The 14,019-nt window shown below is 39.3% G+C and overlaps 4 protein-coding genes across 5 annotated transcripts; 2 read left to right on the top strand and 2 right to left on the bottom strand.

The window, feature by feature from the left end:
* Positions 1-519: 519 nt before the first annotated feature.
* Positions 520-3,345, top strand: rhd (Rh blood group, D antigen). The gene is made up of 10 exons (XM_026307186.1): positions 520-747; positions 1,101-1,284; positions 1,400-1,550; positions 1,625-1,772; positions 1,931-2,103; positions 2,246-2,383; positions 2,464-2,591; positions 2,684-2,763; positions 3,021-3,094; positions 3,234-3,345. Exons 1-10 carry the CDS (start codon positions 600-602, stop codon positions 3,258-3,260), a joined length of 1,251 nt encoding a protein of 416 aa, XP_026162971.1. The 5' UTR covers positions 520-599; the 3' UTR covers positions 3,261-3,345.
* Positions 3,346-3,646: 301 nt separating this feature from the next.
* tmem50a (transmembrane protein 50A) lies at positions 3,647-6,548 on the bottom strand. 2 transcript variants are annotated; one of them, XM_026307208.1, is made up of 7 exons: positions 6,460-6,548; positions 5,818-5,923; positions 5,484-5,596; positions 4,900-4,967; positions 4,585-4,677; positions 4,318-4,378; positions 3,647-4,209 (listed from the first exon to the last, which is right to left on the bottom strand). In XM_026307208.1, the coding sequence occupies exons 2-7, from the start codon at positions 5,917-5,919 to the stop codon at positions 4,164-4,166; spliced, it is 483 nt and encodes a 160-aa protein (XP_026162993.1). In that variant the 5' UTR covers positions 5,920-5,923; positions 6,460-6,548; the 3' UTR covers positions 3,647-4,163. The 2 variants fall into 2 exon arrangements, with proteins under 2 accessions (XP_026162993.1, XP_026162985.1); XM_026307200.2 differs by lacking the exon at positions 6,460-6,548 and adding an exon at positions 6,030-6,439.
* A 1,084-nt stretch (positions 6,549-7,632) lies between these two features.
* mgst3b (microsomal glutathione S-transferase 3b) lies at positions 7,633-9,537 on the bottom strand. Its single transcript, XM_026302471.2, has 4 exons — positions 9,295-9,537; positions 8,882-9,004; positions 8,511-8,583; positions 7,633-7,957 (listed from the first exon to the last, which is right to left on the bottom strand). The coding sequence occupies exons 1-4, from the start codon at positions 9,418-9,420 to the stop codon at positions 7,857-7,859; spliced, it is 423 nt and encodes a 140-aa protein (XP_026158256.1). The 5' UTR covers positions 9,421-9,537; the 3' UTR covers positions 7,633-7,856.
* Positions 9,538-10,211: 674 nt separating this feature from the next.
* On the top strand, positions 10,212-13,570 carry rsrp1 (arginine/serine-rich protein 1). The gene is made up of 5 exons (XM_026309627.2): positions 10,212-10,448; positions 10,917-11,530; positions 11,659-11,834; positions 13,032-13,106; positions 13,242-13,570. Exons 2-5 carry the CDS (start codon positions 10,933-10,935, stop codon positions 13,386-13,388), a joined length of 996 nt encoding a protein of 331 aa, XP_026165412.1. The 5' UTR covers positions 10,212-10,448; positions 10,917-10,932; the 3' UTR covers positions 13,389-13,570.
* Positions 13,571-14,019: the final 449 nt, after the last annotated feature.

Here is a 14,019-nt window from a genome sequence, read left to right as displayed (position 1 = left end):
TGGGCTGCTGTTATTGTTGCTTATATTAATAACTACAACCACGACTTTTTGCTCATACTCCCGGGATTATAACAAAGTGGCATGATAAAAATAAAAGAAAGATAGATATGTTAAGGAAGTATTGCCAAAAGAATAGACAATAGCTTTATAAGATTCATTAATTTTTAAAAATTCCAAATAGCCCAAAGAATACTTGCTGGATCAGTCTGCAAATATATTTTCAGCTATTGTTTTTAACCTGAAAGGGTTACTGTTGGTTTAATATGGCATATATATATATATATATATATATATATATATATATATATATATATATACACATTACATATACATACATATATATATATGTAAAGTAGCCTTTAAGGTCGTCATTCAAATATGTAATTCGACATTTATGAAACCCGTTTCTTGGCCTAAAGTCTCTTTTGAACAATTGTATCAAAGAGTCGTTGTTGGTCCGAATAAAAGGGGTGTTGCACTGAGCAATAACGTCAACATAGACCGTTTCAGCGCAACAACCGACAAAACGAAATGCGACCAGTTCAGAGCGCCAGTGCGCCATATGCGTTAGTTAGAGAAGCGCGCAGTGAACATCTCCAATGGCTCCACAATACGCACCAAGTCTGCGCTCTCGTCTGGCACCTCTGCTACTTTTCCTGCAGACGGGGTTTATTGTCATATATGCCTTTTATACTGAGATCGATAGAAACATAAAAAATGGAATTAAGCTCCTCGACATTTACCCAGGTGAGTAGTGAGGGTGGAAGGGGGGAATGTGAGACAGTGGAGAAGAAAAGGTGGAAATTTCATGATTCGTTGGAAAAATTCGTCAAAAACACATTTCAAGTTATTTCATTAAAAAAAATACTTTGTAAAATGAGATATTGAAATGCAGGAGAATGGGGAGGGGCTGCAGTTATTACTGCTGGGCACTGATAAGCCCACACAGTTGCTGGTACTTTAGTAGCAGTGACTTGGGTTGTCTCTTGAAAACTGGGATATCAGCAGAACCACAGCAAAAGTGACTGTATAATTTAGCTCTGTACTGTGATTCATCTCTTTGACAGTCATTAAGGCCTATTACCTTTCCTCTCTTCCAGAGTTCCAGGATGTGAATGCAATGGTGATTCTTGGCTTTGGCTTTTTATGCACTTTCCTAGTGCGGTATGCTTTCAGTGGCTTTGGCTTCAACCTCCTTGTAGCTGTCATGGCCACCCAATGGGCAGTTATACTCAATGGTATTGAGTCCTTGTACTGGGGCAAAATCAGGCTAGACCTAAGAAGGTAGGATGTTGCATTTTTTATATCACTGATTGTACGAATAATCTATCCTGGATGTGTTTGCCCAGGATATGTTACAGTTGTGTATTTAAGTTAGTGCCAATAATGTCTTATATAGCTTGGTAGTTGCTGAAATGTGCACAGCCTCTGCCCTCATTTCAATTGGAGCCGTGCTGGGGAAGACCAACCCTGTCCAACTTATCCTCCTTTCCCTGCTGGAGGTATCTGGATTTGTTTTGAATAAATGGGTCCTCCAGACTCTGCTGAAGGTAAGCAACTTAACATAATACTATGTTTCACTCTGTGCTGGTAATTTGCTGAGGATAATGCTTCTTGACCGAAGGTCCGGCCTTTGAACAGCATCATGATGCTTCACATCTTTGGGGCATTTTTTGGATTCATGGTCACTTGGATCCTGTGCCAAAAAGGATCAGAGCAGCCATTTGAAAAAGAGAAATTTGACCGCAAAACTGGATTGCTCTCCATGTTGGGTGAGTAACACTTTCTGTTACTGCTACTTAGGGTTTATGGGGTGGTGCATTGAGTTGAATGGCTGGCCTTGAGCTGGAGATTTAGGTTCAAACCCCATGTAAGCAAGCAAAAAAAAAAAAAAAGAAATGCTATTCCCCCTGTTCTTTCTGATCTTCAGGGACTGTGTTTCTTTGGATGTTTTGGCCCAGTTTTAATTCAGTCCTTGTGGTTGACCGGCCTGCTGGAAGGAGGGTAGAGGCTGTGTGCAGCACCTATCTGGCCCTGGCTGTCAGTGCTGTAACAGCAGCTGCTGTGTCTGTCCTCTGTAGTCCCAGGGGAAAACTCAACCCGGTACGATCTGACACTTGATATGTTAACACAATGTATATGAAGTCACCACTAGCTGCAGTGCCACAAAATATAATCAGTTAATACGCATGATATGAGTGACATCTGATGTATAATAAGAAGTGTACTTTCACTTGTCTCTTAGATCCATATGCAGTCAAGCATCTTTGCCGGCGGTGTTGCTGTTGGGGTGTCTATTTCAGTAGTTCACCAGCCATGGGAGGCCATGACAATTGGATTCATTGCTGGTGTTGTATCAACCATTGGATTCCGATACCTCAAGGTCTGGATCATCACATGGAAATTCACCCTTTGGTTATATCATCTGCACGTCATGACTCCTGACAATCTCTTGTTTTCCAGAGCCACATGCTACTTACATTTCAGTGCCATGACACCTGTGCTGTCCTGGGCACACATGGACTCCCTGGTCTGCTGGGATGGCTAGCACATCTCCTGTTACAAATTAAAGATTGTAATGATCATACAATGTAAGAATGCAGCCAGTTCATATGATTGGCATTACAGCACACCCATCCATACACACACAAAAATGGAGTAACACTGTACCTTACATTTGCAGGGCAATCCGGTTTGCTGTATTCCACATTTGTGCTCTTCTCATCACCATCACTATAAGTCTGTCCACAGGAATCATTACAGGTAAGCATTCTCTCTATTAAGGTTTCCACCATTATCAGACTTGCACAATCATTTCAAAAAGCACAAAAAAAAATTAATGCTTTGCATATCTAACTAAATTTTACTTAATAGGCTTTTCTGATATATAGCAATGACCTATAGTTTCCTCTTTTTCCAGCATCCAATACACAGACTAATGACCACAGGTGTTTAATACTTTTATGTTTACCATTTGTGTGCTTGTACTCTTAATGACTTTTACACTTCACTGTTCATAGGACTTCTACTCAAGTGGAATTTCTGGAGACCTCCCCAAGCCAAGAAATGTTTTGATGATCAGGCTTTCTGGGAGGTGTGCAATAAACGTTTTATTTCTAAAATTGAAAAAAAAAAATGGTTATGGGTATACTAAGCAGTAATGCACTTTTTTTGCTCTACCTTACGTGGGCTATTTAATAAAACTGCACTTAAAATATTTTCATGTTTTGCAGTTTCCCCATCTCCTAGTGCGCAAGTAAGAAGGCAGAAAAGGAAGTCGACCAAGTCTAATCCTGGAAGTACAAACTATTTTTGGCATAAATTCATGTATATAATTTTCTACAATTATTTGTCTTTGTAATTACTTTGTATTACATTTCTATGACCAAGGTTTGGACAAAAAAAAAACAACAAAAAAACAAAGGCTGAACTGCAAAACAGGAATGTAAGACTCATTTACTGCTCAGCATGTTCATGTTTTAATGCTACCACGGTTCTCTGAAGCTGACATCAGGATGCGAATGTCAGACAGGCAAAATAGACAGATATGAATTTCCAGTACACCACCACCCTATAGATGTGAAACCTTTGCTGAACTCAGGTCTGCAGTGTAAGCTAATACACTATCAAAACTCTGGATGCCTGCAAAGTTTCAGAGCTGATATATTATTTCAGAAAAAATACATACAACCCCATTTGGTTACATTCAGTAAGTATGTGTAGAGTATTATGAAACACTGCTCTCAATTATATTATGTACCATAATAATTTATGTATATTTTCACTCAAACAGTTCAAACAAAACGATGGCATAGAAGTCAGCATACCCGAAGGAAATGCGGATAGTTCAGGGAAACAAATCTCCCAAAATACAAACTTTGTTAAATGTAAGTTATAAACCAATATAACAACATGGCTATACAGTGTTGAGTGCAAATAGACACATTTAAATATGTGCCACAAAGATTTAATCTTTCAAGGAATCTATGAAAATGAAAATGCTTGGTTACGATTTTGCCATTACACAGCAAAAAATATAAATTAAATGTTAATTTGAAAGCTAAAGGGTTTATATATTAAGTGAATAACCACTAAAGCATATTGTCTCATACAATATAGTAAGCAGAGTGTATAACGGTGGACATAAAGACATCTAGAGTCCTTTACTGCCACAGATCCTCTGTACGTCCAAACTTGAAGACCAAACCCCTAAATCGAAAGACAGGAAAATAGAAAATGAAAAACAAATATCTGTAACAATGTGCAAAACACAAACTTGTATATGAAGTAAGATCCAGGTTTGGATTATGATCTTACCCAAAGAAAATGAATGCATTTTGGAAGAAAATGGCAATACCAGGATACACAACAGGCTTCTCTGCAAGACACAAGTAAGGAGCAGTTTATGACATTTTGCTCACTTGACAGAGCATGTGTATAATAAATCTTACTGGCTTCTCTTTTCTCCACATCTCTACAATTTTTAAAACACACTTTTGGGTTCCTTAGTACTTAAACATATCTCCAAATGTCACACCCCAAACCGACATGTTGTGATGTGCTAAGCAGACAAACAGGACTTACGAGGGACTACGAATCCACCAAACAGAATCCACATAGAAGCAATGAGGGAGCCAAAAGCCAGCATGAAGCCGATGAAGAGCCATACACGCGCGCCTGCAAACACAGATAAGAAAGGGTGGGTTACTGGGCGACTTGACATGGTGTATCTTATTGGGTTTGTACTTTAATTCAAGGACAGAGTCTGAAAATAGACCAGAGATACTGTAGAAACAAGCTGTAATAGTATCAAAATATTCAACTAACCAGCGGAGAAACCATCAGTATAAAAGGAAACTTTTCCTTTCAAATGTGCATGGGGAAAATGTGTGCACACACCTGTCTGTCCCATGCAACCTTCACTGTAGCTGTCTCCTCTGACCTGGCCATTTGAAACAGCATTTATCCTAGAGGAGTCAAATGACAGGAGAAATTACTACAAAACACCAGAAACTACTTTGTAACTTGTCCTCATTGCTAGTGGCCAAATTGAAAAATGGAAGCTGTGAAACGTTATCTCAGCCCCCCCCCTCCCTTACTGGATGTTTCAGAAACTTTCAACCACATGCCATAGGTGGAGCTACACAGTTGTCATGGAAATTTTTTTGCCATTATCATGTTACAATTTAATCACATGATAGCTACTTGTGGAAACACACCAAAACTGCTCTCAGAATGAACCAGGGACATCAAGGAATCAGCAAGTGTCACAAAGAACTAATAAGTCAGGTATTATCATCTGACAACAAAGACCATCCTTGTACAAATGCAGGGACTCATATATGACCTCTGCTTTTATCATGTGACCAAATCTCCATACTTAGGCCATGATAACTGTGAAACTGAGCAGCTCTTTAAAATGCTGAAGCACTACATAATCGAACCTTCCGATGAGTTACTTTTTCTTATGAAAGAAAGCCTACATGAGAAAAGCCACTGTTGCGATGACTCCACACGTGTGATAGGCGTGATGAAACTGTCCCTCATCAGGATATTTCACAGCTGCATCGATGATGATCCACCAACCAGTGAAGAACTGCAACAACACGATCCATAGTGAACCTTAAAAATTCAATGATTTTTTTTTTTTTTTGTCAACATGTGAAGCTTTATAAATCTTCCTCCTGACTAATAAACATGAAATCACAGCTTTGCACACACTAATCATGTCATTGGTTATCAGTCAGTCATCTACAGACCAGCAACACAAATCTGCAGCCTTCTACACCCTGGATGCTATAGGATGAGCAGAAATACCAGAACTCCAGCAGCTATAGATGCGATGGTGTTTCTTCTCTCTCCCCAGTCCACATTGCACTCGCAGTCTCCGCACCGGATCCCGTCCAGAAATCCTGACATGGCTCTGGGAAAGGGCGTTAGGTTGAGCAACGTGTTAAAGAGAAAGCAAAAGAAGAGGCTTTACAGAAATAGCTCGACGACACAAGTGTTGCTGATATATAATACCTAACCTCAATTTCCCCTCTCGATTATATCTGAAATCTGAAAACCAATGCGTAGCTTGTGCGCAGTCGCTGTGCATTAAGGTTGATGCTCATCCACAGCACCAACAATTCTGTAACTCCACATTTGTACACTAGCTCACGTTAAATCAACAGTTCTGTGACGCGTTTTCGAAGGTAGCCAAGACTGTCGACGTGTTAAAGTTTACAGCTGCAGAAACAGAAAGTTTATCTATACAGTGGAGTCAAAACACGGCTGTGTCGTCGGATTCTTTTGTTCATCGCTTTGGCATTAGCAAACATTTCCTTGATAGCTTCTTCGTACTGCGAAGTCGCTGAAAATAATGGGATAAGTCAAACGACAACAGTAGGGCCAAGCCAAAGCACACACCACAACGGCGTTATTGAATAGTGGTGTCATTTCCAAAGCAATTCTCACCTTCAATAATCGGTTTTTGATGTAGACCTCCTGGATAAATCCCCCTTCGCTTCCGAACGAGCTAGGTCCCGCGCATGCGCCGTTCACACACCCGTTTGAAGAGCGAACCTCTGAGACCCTGTTGATATTGGTGCCTTCATGTGTTGTGGGAATAAATGGGAATGTTTTCAAGTTTACAACCACATGGACCACTCAAAAGCTGTATAGTTGGCATGTAGTCCTAAATCTATACCTTAATCGATTTAGATGTGAGAAAAAAAATAGCACATGGATGAACGTAGTTTCTCAATGTAAATAGTCAATGCGAAAAGTGACGAAAAAAAGTGACATAGACATGCGCATTTTAGTTCGTTACAACATTGCATTATACAGTATTGGATGCGCTTCCTATTCAGTTTAACGCCGGGCAAAACCTACTTTAACGAATTAATGGTTATTTTCATTATGCCCGTAAAATCCTACAATTGTAAATGTGGTATTGCGGTGACTCGCTTGGAAAACCCACCTTATCTATAGTAGCTGAATGCAGCACGGTGGATTAGCCCTTTGAAGAGACTTCACTAAACTTTCACATTAATTTAACCTATTGTCAAATTCACAGCTGGACTCGAACTAGAAAATAATAGGCGTTGCCTATATGTGACACTAAACCAACACAATGTGAACGGATATCAGCAATAAGTACTTCATGTAATTTAAATAAAGATCACGTTAAATAAGATAATTCTGTATCAGCTACTTTTGTCATCGCATGAGCATATTGGCTCGATTGCATCAGCTTTGCTTGATGTTGGGTTCAGAGGTGTAGGTGCAGAGCAACTCAATACCAATAATGGAAAGTTACTAAGTAAATTTCATGATACTTCAGCTTCAGTACATATTAAAGACAAATATCTTATGTTTTATTCCACTACATTTACTCGTTACTTTTCAAAACCAGATGAATGATATAGCTTTCTAGCCACTGTCAACAGAACATTTTCATACACATGGGTCTGTTTGTTAAGATTGCCTTCATATTTTGTGGTCGTTTTCCCTGATTTTGCGCTTAGTTGGGACATCATGTGTAAGTCACATGGGACCTCCAGGCCTGGTGCTAAACACTTACTATTCACACACTGTGGTGATTTCAACTTTGGGTAGACGGCTATAAAAAATATACCCGGGGAAGTATTATTAGTCAGCATCTACTTTATTGTTGAGGATTACATGGAGTAGACATTCACAACAAATACTAGAATAAAAAACATTAAGTATCAAGTTAGTGGTCCACTGACATGTGATGTGCATCATAATATAAAAGTTGCATTTAAGGAATTGTATGACTGCGCATACATTTTTAAATGCCTTGCAAGTGAGTATAAATGAATAAAGTATTCAGATGGGCAAATTCTATCTTAAAAGACCTCAAGCAACTGCAAGGCTACTGATATGGACAGAATGATAACTCCAAAGTACCCAATGTATCCATAGACACCATTCATCCTCTTGGCTGGATCTGGAATAACACATAAAAGAAAAATTATATCAAACAATGGATGTAATGCATACAACACAACTAAATAATTAAGACAAATTTATTCTTATAGATGCCTGTCTATGTTTTATTAAATTTGCTTATATAATTAATAAATAAATAAAATACCTAGTTTTGGTAAATGATTAAACAAAAACTAGGTGAAGCGCAATCACAATACTTCAACCTGTGTGACACCTGGACTTCAGCCTTTACTCGTCTAATGTTAGTGTTACAAGTATTATTTTGTAGATAGTAGAATGGAGTGGGCGCGTGTTGAATCTCAAACGAATGGTAGGCTTATACTGTGTATATATATTCGACCAACTGTATAGCAACCACCATATACTTTGTGTTGTATTCCTTATGAGCCAGTATGTTTAAGTAATTTGGCCAATGTCCTATTATATTCCTTAGTTATATATAAACATAATTGGTCAGTCTAAAATACATGAAAAATCTATAAGAGAGTGAGTTAACTGAGTTTAGATACTTTTCCCCTCCATTATGCCTTCCCACAGTTAATCAGTCTTACTTCCAGTGTAGTAGCCCCAGGCATAGGAAAACCTGCTGGTCACCCAAATGGCCCCCAGGACAGATGCCGATAACTGAGAATCAGGAAGGTTGATATGAGACAAGGGTGATTATTTAATAGATACAAGTGCTCAAATGAAAATGTGCTTAATCATTGTGACTGGGCTAGACTCTCTTATCTGAAGAATGTTTGCCAAAGACCATGATGCTTGCCCCGCCCACATATCTTACGCAACATATCAACGATTCTAGTAGCCCTGCTTATATGCCGAGAGAGTATATGAGAAACACATGAATTTGGTTTATACTGAAAAATAATAATTGTGACTAAGTATGATTACGTGTGTAAAAATGATAGAGGCCAGGACATACTGGATAGATAAGCGCTGCAATAGTCTGGAAGACAAGCCACTGAGGGAACACCTCTAGGGTGTTCTGATGTGCTCTCTGGATACAGTTGAAAACTTGTTCCTTGTCACTGTACATAGTGGGGTACTGCAGAGCAAAACAAAGTTAATGCACGCAATAAATCTGCAACAAAAACAAACGGATATCTATTCCAAATTAATCATGAAAATCCAATTTCATTTCAACTAAAGTGAACTATAGGATTTAATTTTTAATTTTTTACTGGCTTGTATTTGATTTGCAGATGTATAATTGTAAATATACTTTAAAGAAAATGAAAAGGAAAATTATTACAATTTATCAACAAAAAAAAAAAACTAAACACAGCAGTTTTCATTACTTTCCGTTGAATGTAGTCAAATGTCGCCTAACGTTACCTTAACGTCGTACTTCTTCCTGGCAGCCCCAACATTGACTCCTAAATATGTCAGCATAATCCAGCTGTAGAGGTAGATAAAGATTACATAGCCAAAGTCGGACGGCAGCACAGTGAGAATGTCCATCTCTACTCAATATTGCGCCTGCTTTTCAGGATACAGGTTGCCAGAACACGGTGGCGTGCGAACAAGCTGATTGCGGTTTTATAGCACAGAGAAGCAGGAAACAACCAAGTAAACAGAACAGAGATTACACAAAACATCGCGGGATTTCAATGCCTGCCGAGGTTACATGGAAAGAACAATACCAGAGCGGTCCATAACAGGAACAATGTATAATACTACTACTACTACTAATACTACTGCTACTACTACTACTAAGAATAATAATAATAATATAATATCTGAAACTCTGCATAAAGCTGTGGTAATTATGAGTTTTCCAGAAATCCCTTAATTGTGGAGAGCATTGTATATGAGCAGAGTGTACGTTATATATATTGTACTACGGACATTAGGTACTTATTCGTATCTACATCATGTGCAGTAAACACATATTGCGGTCAGGCTCAGCTGTTTGATTGCTAGAACTAAAAACATCAATAAACAATAGGTACATGTCTGTGTTACCGTCTATATCTTCACACTGTACAGAAAACCCGCTTTTCTCATCTTTACTATGCGCCAGGGCCTGGAACTTCAATTTATAAAGTACACATCCACACCGCTTGTTAGACACAGTAGTGTTTTTGAGAAGACATATATGGTGGACTTTTTAGAAACCAGTAGTTTGGATCAGATTGAATCAAATTATTTTGTTGGTGTCAAACAAAGGCAATGAACTGCCGCAAAGAGTCGCGTTGCTCGGAGCAACGCCCTTCTGGAATGTTCCACGCGCTACTTAAAGCCCGCCTCTGCCCAGTCTCGGGATCAGTTGAATGACGACGGCAAGACGGTTAAACGACCAGGACGAGACTACGCTTTCGGTTTACGAACCATTTGGCTACAAACCAAGAGATTTGAGTATATTTGAATCCCATTCGCTAATTAAAACTCGTGATACATCTTTGAAGACGGCTTTGTTGATATATCTTGTTGAGAACAACGTAATCTGAACGACGACCCATAAAAACAGAGGTTTCGATTAACGCGAGGTAAGAAACACAATGTCGCTAACGTTAGCATAGCTTGGTTTGTCTCGTTGTATGGAGCTAGACAGTTGCTTTTTATCTACTTGTGACAATGTGAATATTTTGTTAATGTATCTGTAGTGTTCATACCAACCGTTTTTAAGTATAATGATTGAGTAATAAGCAATTTGATGACTGTAACGCTAAGCTCAGGTTATGTTTAGCCTGCGTTATTCCGGAAATTTCCATTGCCAGCTATTGCGTAATGTTTCTCTGCTCGCTAGGGGCACCATTGAGAAAGTAGTTACGCAACAACAGCCATACAGCCATAGGTTTACTCATATACTGAGGACCATCTCATCAAGTCACTTATCTAAAACATAAAATGACGTACGTCCTTTTTTGCTACGGCTGCAATGAGCAAATGTGATAGCACATTTGACACTTACTTTAAATACTTAAACAATCTGTATTTTTTTTGTCTTTTTACAGCCAGTGGCATAAAACAATGGCCAAAGGAGAAGGCTCACCCTCTGAAATGGCTCATGCTCGTCAGAGCGACGGCATCAGTGTGGTCTTTGATCAGAACAGTCTGGGCTCAACTGGCTCTCACTCCCGCTTAAGATCAAGAAGCAGCAGTGGCAGCAGCCGCTCTTCTGGCTCTGACCACTACAGAGGACGTGGTAGTCACAGGGGACGTTACAGGTCTTCCTCATCATCATCATCATCATCTTCTTCTTCTTCATCTTCATCCAGCAGCAGGTCCTCCTCTCGCTCCAGGTCCCGCTCTCATCCTCGCTGCCACAGAGCTTCCTCCCGCTGCCACTGCAACAGCCATCGCAGATATGGTCGAGACCGCCACCACCGCTCACCACCACGCCGCTACAGGGCCCACTCACGCTCCTACAGCCGCTCACCTTCACCAGACCGGTATTCTTACCGCAGGTGGTATAGATCCCGCTCCAGGTCCCGTTCCAGATCTTCAAGCTATTGGCGCAGGGCAGTGAGCCGCTTTAGATGCAGATTTTCCCAATCCCCAGCCAAAACCAACAGGAGCCGCTCAAGGTCCAGATCTTCAGGAAACTCTGTCAGTTTGAGTTTGGATGGTAAGTTGATGCATAGATCTGATTGAATCATTATTACTGTGTGTATTTGTATTTATTACTCAAAGACAACTCTGAAGTTGTCAAAATGTTACATTCGTTCCTGATTAACTTTTTGTTCAAAATTTTAGATAAGAGAGAACTCCTTAAAGCTGCAAAGGTTAATGCTATGAGGATCCTAGGAGTGGAGAAGCTGGAACTTCCTGAGTGTGTGAAGTCAGTTCTGTCAGAGCAGCCAGAGTCCAAAAGGGTGTCACCAGAACCAAAGAGATGGGTGAGACAAGCCCCTGAAAAGACTCCGTCACAGGTGGGTATAGGAATGTGAATATTGGACCTGCGCTGCACAAAGCACACACACACACAGATTTTTAACACATTCTATTTCATTCCAATGCCTATTAGTTTCCCAATCTTGCATTAATAGCAAGCAAATTGTGTTGAATTTTAAGCGATAGCCAATAGTTTTTCGTCCAACTTGTGCAAAAAACAGTGCACTGAAATTGCAGTAATATAGTTTTAGGGCTTCACTGGACGTTTTAAGTTTTATATAATTTTTTAATACACATTTCTAGCTCACTGTTTTATCAAACAGAGTGTGATGTCTACAAATGTCTGATTGGGTCTATGTTGTGTTGAATATCCTGTCTTGTGATAATCTCTGGACCCCTGAGGGAACACACATACTCTCTGTATTTATTCCTGTCTTCATAGATAACATGACAGTGGTCTCCTTCACTCATCGGCACCTGGGATTAAAAGGCTGTCATGTGACTTGGGTGACGACAAAATATGTTGTGAAAGGTTAACTTTTGTAATGTTGTCTTGATTTGAAATGAAAGAAACCTATGTAGATTACCTGACTCTTAAGAGCTGATGTACAAAGGCCATAGAAATGCTAATTACACACATATATAGAACTAGAAGATTTACAGCAATTTCAGCTTGCATTAGCCTAACTAGACTACACTTCATACAATAAGGCAGTGGAATCTTGCCATTACAATTGTATTTTTGCTTGCAGTTGAAATGGGTCATTGTTATTTAGCAGAATCATCCGCTCGCTGATGTGGACTGCATTATAGTGACAGTTCCTGTCGAGAACTAAAAAAAGACGAAGAACTCCTCTCTCCATATGCCAAAGATAAGTTGGTGCACATGGTGTGTGCTGAGGGACTGGGAAACCTGCGTCATTCTGCCACTCTAGACAGAGAAGACTCTCTTTTTTTTTTTTTTTCTTTTTTTTTAACTTTGATTTTTATTCTGTTTCAAGGTCTGTCCTTGAAGCATTCATTTAATGGATGGACCTTTAGCCTTTGACAGTGGGGGGTGGGTGTGCATGAAAAGTGTTGACGCTAACAAATAATTACTGTGCAATATAAGTGTTCTACAGTATTAGTGATGAAACCTGTGACCCATCTATATGACATTTTCAAAGTGTCAAAGCTCACCTTACAATCACTTGTACACTTGTATCTAACTAGGTCTGCCTGTCTTTTTGAAACAGAGTGATGATGCAGAGCCTGATGATGTGTCCAGTCCCAAGATGTCACCAAAAAGGAAGATCTCTTTCAGTTTTAATGTAAGTGACTTATTGTTTTTTTTTTTCTTTCTTTCATTTCCCTAAACTGTTTATGTCCAAAGCCCAACCAACACTGCTTTACACTACCTGAACATAAAATAATGTGGTCTTTCTCTTGAAATTTTATATTTTTAGAATTCTGTGGCCAAACCAACAGTGGCAGCTTCATCATGTGCTAAGATAACTCCCAGAGTGGACAGCTATGAAAGCAGGAAACCCTACGGCCACTGGATTCCAGTGAAATCCATCGCACGCAAACACACAGCTGCCACATCACACTAAAGTGGCAAAGTACATGGGCGCTGTAAATATTTTGTACATATTGTATTCATTTCATGGTCAATGTTTTCTTTCAGATGTTATCGAAATAAGTGGGAAGAGGTGGAGAACTCATTTCAGGTGGGGTTGTTTTTTCCCTTCATTGTGATGTGTATAGATTCAATAAAGATATTTATTAATTAAAATCTGTTTCTGTCCATTTTTGTAACCACTTAAGTGACACATCTGCAGTAAATTGACTATTTTGAGGATGCAAACTCAGGTTGACAGGGTACCTTACTAAAACAGGTTTCAGAATTTACAAAATGTTTTCACATTTTACTCTGGTACTTTAATGCCAAAGAATTACTCAGAATGGCCCTTTTTATGAAGCTAGTCAAATACATGTACTAGCAGTTCAGATTTGGCAGTTAACACAACTAGGTGGTACATTTTGCAAATTGTAAAATGTTTTATTGGCCTGTTGCTACACACATGGCTGCCTTTTTAAGGGGTTTGTCTTTAGTCTGACCAAAATGTGTATGTAAAGACAACCTTTCAGCAGAATAACAATGTTCTTTGTGAACACTAGTTTTCTCTGCTCTCCATCTAATTTAACTTGGCACAGGCATCAAGGATTAATCAAAATGTCTGC

This window comes from Mastacembelus armatus, chromosome 22 (genome assembly GCF_900324485.2).
Source record: "Mastacembelus armatus chromosome 22, fMasArm1.2, whole genome shotgun sequence".
NCBI classification, from domain to species: domain Eukaryota; kingdom Metazoa; phylum Chordata; class Actinopteri; order Synbranchiformes; family Mastacembelidae; genus Mastacembelus; species Mastacembelus armatus.
The sequence above is the reverse complement of the archived record's forward strand: the minus strand, read 5'-3'. Positions and strand labels throughout refer to the sequence as shown.